Below are 5,314 nucleotides of genomic sequence, written 5' to 3'. Positions count from 1 at the left end.
TTTTTTTGGGAGTACAAGAGGACCTTAGCCCAATAGCCTTGTGACTTTGGATGTACTTGTGTTGCTTTTTCCCACAACTCGGCTAGGTTGGATGCTTTTTCTTCTATCTTGTTGTACTCTTCTATTTTTGCCATTCAAAAAAATAGATAACTCCATCAAACAAATTTGATTTGATCTGATTAAGTGTAGTTTGTCAACTAGTTTAGATTGGATTGATGGTTCAATAGAGGAAAATATTGATCATTTTTTCATTGATTGCATGTGATATTTGTGAAATACTATATGTTAAGGCTTCAATTTTACTTCAATAAACATTTTTGCGTATAAAAATATTCTCACAGTAACAATAAAGATACAAAAGTTTGTTTCAAAGAAGTTTTAGCATTCAAATGACTCATCATACAATTATTCCATAAATCTATATTTAAATCTAGCATCTGACTTCTAAATTAAGCTAATGGAATGAAAATAAATTAAAGGTTGATTATTTGCACAAATTAATGATTCTTAACAAGGGCTTGCAAATATATATACTTGCATACATTTTTATTAAGGAACCCTGCATAACATCATGAGCAATCAGCCTTAGATAATTTGATATATAGCAGATTGACTGCTCATAATGTTATACAAATTTCCACCAATTAATTGCCGCCTCTTTGTATGCTCCCAAATATTTATGAATATATGCTACACCAATTAATCTACTGAAATCCCCCACCAAAAGCAGGAGCCCAATAATCAGCTCCATTGTCACTTCCAACTTGCATTGTGCATGACACTGGAACCAAACACAATCCTCTGCTCCTCAGGTCTTTCTTTTCTTTTTCTTCACAGACCTAATTTACAATACAGTCAAAATTCACATTATTTACAAATTATTGACGGTGTTCAAGCACATTTATACACCCAACAGTCAGGGAGATTTCAAATAAACTACAAACAACTTCAATACACGCAACAATTACCTGTTCCCTAACTGCCTTTCTCTTCAGACAGTTTTCATTCAGCAGCTATAACCATAAAGAAGAAAAAAATACAATGAGAATTTGATTCATCTCAGAATAATATTCTACTAGTATATGATAACTTAAGCTGGTGACATTCTCTTTAATTGTATACTTTCTTCATGCATTTAATAACAGAATTATAAAATTATGCAAGTTGAACTTTCCAAATGAAAATTCCTCAAACTTAATGGATCCAAGGAAAAGAATACATACCTGACCAGGGTCTTCAGGGAATAAACAATTCTTCTCTCCTTGAACCTAACATTAATTATTAAATAATAATAATTACAATTAGTACAACATAATTACAAGTTAATTGGTGTGCCTGCCTGAGCTTGCACATGCAATTAGAAGACAGAAAGCAGAAAGTGATTATTCTTCTTTGTTTCATTGGGAAATGAGATTGAAACTGCTTACAACATATTGTTGTTGTTGTTTCTTCATGTTTCCTGATCCATTTCCCAAGTATGGTAAGCTAAGTGCCTGCATGATCCACGGGGAAAAAGTAAAGAGAATTTTTAGAACTTCAAAAACTAAAACTAAACGTGAAAATCATATGTACTTTTAACAGTGTCCCATCACTATTCATACCTCAATTTGACTCTGAAGGAATCTGATATAACCAATAGATTCTAATAAGACAGAGGCTGTGTCAGTCTGCAAAAGTTTAGAAACACCACACCATAAAATTATCATAAAGCAAAATTAAAGGGGATGGGAAAGATGAATTATTTAAGATTGTTTTTTATTCTTTCCGATGCAAATTTAAGATTGGTACGTACCTTCTTCAATTTTATTCCAATTTTGAGTAAAAGTTAAGTTAATGTGCAATAACATCAAGCACAAAAGTTTTTTTTTTTTTACTAGATCAAATCACATTAATACTTAGATGTGATATTTTTAATGTTCTCTCATCATAATTTCACACACATGATCCATCAAAAAGAAAAAATTTATCACACATGGACTGTGTGTTAGAATCATCTGAAAAATTTAATCCACACGAAACTCACTAAGTCCCCACAATAACTCTCACAATTGATCATTTCTCACAAATTAAGAAAAAAATTATAAATAAAAGAAAGATGAGTAGTGATTTTTCTAATTCACCCTTATATATTAGCCATTAGTTGATAACTTGGAGTGATGCACTTAATATTAATCGGGGGTACTATAAATGAAAAGAAATAAAAAATAATTAAAATTACATTGAAAACTAAAGTGACATACTTTATTTTGTTTTTTCAAAGTTATTATTATTATTGGATGGAGAAGAATGTATTGGTGAACCTAAGTTTTGTTCTAATATGAATTTAATAAATTAGGCTTGTATATATTTACCTTTCCAAATGGGGAAACGAGCTGATGAAGGGCAGTAATTCTGTCACCTAACTTCTCCTTCCTAACCTGAAAATAAAGAGAAGATCAAAGAAATAATTAAGATGTATACATGTCGTGCAAGTTGATATATATATATATATATATATATATATATATATATATATATATATATATATATATATATATATATATATATGTCGGTTATATTCTTCATCTTGAGATAAAATGTGAAAGAAAGTTTTAAAAATGACATCATGATATTGAGAACAAGACAACCAAGAAAGACAAGAGTTACAGCCCACATATGATGTTTGTGAGTGTGTGTGTTTTTGTTAAAAGAGATTTCAGGGTTGGAAGTTTGTGTCTAGAATTGTTTGCAATAGAGTATACCTTGAATGTAGATGATTGAACCCTAGCTTTCTTCAATGCCCCACCAGCTGAAGAGCTATTACACTTTTGACAAAGAAAAAAAACTTTCGTTATTTAAAATTACAAATTAAAATGTTAAAGAAAACACAGAAATTAACCAAAAAGGATATATAATTTTTGTTGCGTATATTTAAAGAAGATACACAGAGAAAAGCAAACCATTTTTTTTTTATCTATATGATACAGAAAGAATAGAAGAACCGTTTTCCAAAAAAAGTTGGAGGACAAAATCCATTTCATAAAAGTAAGATTTCAATTGACAATTGGTTGAATTAGTAAAGTTTCACAAAAATTAAATACATGTGATGTAATTAACTTGTAGAAAGAAAGAAAGAAAAAATCTAGCTTTGATTAATCATGAAATTAATATGATCTTTGTTAAATATATATATATATATATATATATATATATATATATATATATATATATATACCTGATCAGAAGATAGATCTGATGGTGGAGATCTTATATCCGTTTTAGTGTTAGAGAAATCCAACATGCTAGTACTGGTGAAACTTGTTGCACAGGATTTGGAGGAGGAAGAAGAAGGCACCGACACTATTTGAGACCAAGTAGAATTTGGTGTTCCATGAAATTCTTCATTTCCATAGACATAGTTGTTCACTGAACTTTCTTGTTTAACATGATCAACAAGAGAAGCATTTGAAGGAGGCTGACTTAGCATACTAGCCTTCTCTTCTTCATACACCACACCATTCCTATATTTTCCAAAATCATCAAAAATTAACACAAAAATCAATTATATATCTATATAGATTAGTTGATCCTTCAAAATAATCAAATCATTTTCTTGACATGCAATCATTAGGTGTACTATAAAAAGTTAAATTATGGACGGAAAAAAAAAAAGAGAACTTTTAATTCGATCGTTAAGTGTTAGAGAAACAAAAACTGAAGATCGAATTTATTTTTCCATCACTAATTTCCGTCGGTAGTTCAACTCAGCTTTACCATTCAAAAAAAAACTCAACTCAGCTTTTAATTTCTAGTGTGTGAGTGATTGAGAAAGAGAGAGGGTGTTAATTAATTACATGAGGAGGTGACTCCATGACTCAGGAAGTTGATCTTGATTTTCATGCCAAGAAGGAAGAGGAAGAGAAGATGCATGAGGATATGGAGTTTGAAAATTAGAATTAGGAGTAGTAGTTGAGAAGAAATTAGGTTGATGATGATCAGGTGCAGGAGGGCGCATGGTGTTCCACCAGTTGTTAGGGTTTCCAGCCATCATCTGTTGCACTGGTGAGCTTTGTAGATAAACACCTCTATTCATACCTTTTCTCTTCTCAATTTCCTTTGATCTCTTTCTAGCTATATCTTTCTTTCTTGATGATTCAAATAGGGTTCACCCTTTGTAGAAACTTTGATAGATGCTTCTGTGGTTGGTTAAGTAGCTATAGGGGGAAGGAACACTATTGTTGCTTGGTTCTATAATTTTTTTGATAGAATTTGAGTTAATAATAATCATGGAGTTTTAGAACCTTTTGTCTTTTGTTTCCTCTCTTTTCTTCCTTACCTTTAATTTCTTTATTGCTTTTCCTTTTTTTCTTACTTTCCTTTGCTTTTTTATTTGTATTTTCCCCTACCTAGCTCGCTTGCTTTTGCTTTATCATAAAGTGAGAACAAAAGGTGGCAGCTATTCCTCCGTAGTTAATTTAATTAGATAACCATCATATTATAACCAGTCTAACCCATCGAGTGTACGATTTTCCTTTTCTTACGACAATGATGGACGACAAAATGCTAAACACTATTTGAAAATTCACATATACAAGAAGAAGATCACAAACTCGAACATGGATATCTATGAAAAAAATGTTTAATCTAACGCTTTTAATATTGTTAGTTGAGTTAGGCGTTACAAACTATTCACAATATTATTAATTGTTTTTCGTGTGTAAGTGTGTTCAATTTTGACTTATCATCTTTATAACTAGATTAATATATTCCTTAAAAAAAAACAACTAGATTAATATATAGTAGGTCAAATGCTACTTTTGGTCCTTTTAGTTTGACATAATTCCTAAGTTAGTTATTTAAGTTTCGAAAGTTTCAATTAAGTCTTTTAGTTTCATAGAATTCTCAATTTACTCCTTTAAGTTTCAAAAGTTTCAAATAGGTCATTTTAGTTTGACAAAATTCCCAAGTTAGTACTTTAAAGGATTAACTTGGGACCCAAATAGATCATTTTAGTTTGAAATTTAAAGGACTAACTTGGAAATTTTGTCAAACTAAAATGACCTATTTGAAACTTTTGAAACTTAAAGGACTAACTTGGGAATTTTGCTAAAATAAAAGGACCTAATTGAAACTTTCAAAACTTAAAGGACTAATTTGAGAATTATATCAAACTAAAAGAATCAAAAGTGGTATTTCGCCTATATAATATGAATAGGGAGTATATATATGAAAAAACAAAAACTTAATTTTCATATAACGGTATAATTATTTATCTATCTTTTTCTCGATTTAGTCCTTTGCATTTTAAAATGTTAACACTTTTTCATTTTTTTCA

At 30.0% G+C, this 5,314-nt stretch overlaps 1 protein-coding gene across 2 annotated transcripts; it reads right to left on the bottom strand.

Annotated features, from left to right (window-relative positions):
* Positions 1-347: 347 nt before the first annotated feature.
* LOC25502267 (transcription factor bHLH68) lies at positions 348-4,419 on the bottom strand. Of its 2 annotated transcripts, none has more exons than XM_039829468.1 (9): positions 3,834-4,419; positions 3,215-3,500; positions 2,742-2,804; positions 2,352-2,417; positions 1,602-1,667; positions 1,431-1,493; positions 1,224-1,268; positions 969-1,013; positions 348-839 (listed from the first exon to the last, which is right to left on the bottom strand). In XM_039829468.1, exons 1-9 carry the CDS (start codon positions 4,070-4,072, stop codon positions 705-707), a joined length of 1,008 nt encoding a protein of 335 aa, XP_039685402.1. In that variant the 5' UTR covers positions 4,073-4,419; the 3' UTR covers positions 348-704. The 2 variants fall into 2 exon arrangements, with proteins under 2 accessions (XP_039685402.1, XP_013447321.1); XM_013591867.3 differs by having other exon boundaries at positions 1,428-1,493; positions 3,834-4,412.
* Between the last annotated feature and the right edge of the window lie 895 nt (positions 4,420-5,314).

The sequence above is a fragment of the Medicago truncatula genome, chromosome 8 (assembly GCF_003473485.1).
Source record: "Medicago truncatula cultivar Jemalong A17 chromosome 8, MtrunA17r5.0-ANR, whole genome shotgun sequence".
In the NCBI taxonomy this organism is placed as follows: Eukaryota; Viridiplantae; Streptophyta; class Magnoliopsida; order Fabales; family Fabaceae; genus Medicago; species Medicago truncatula.
Note: the sequence above shows the minus strand (reverse complement) of the source record. Positions and strands in the feature narration are given on the sequence as shown.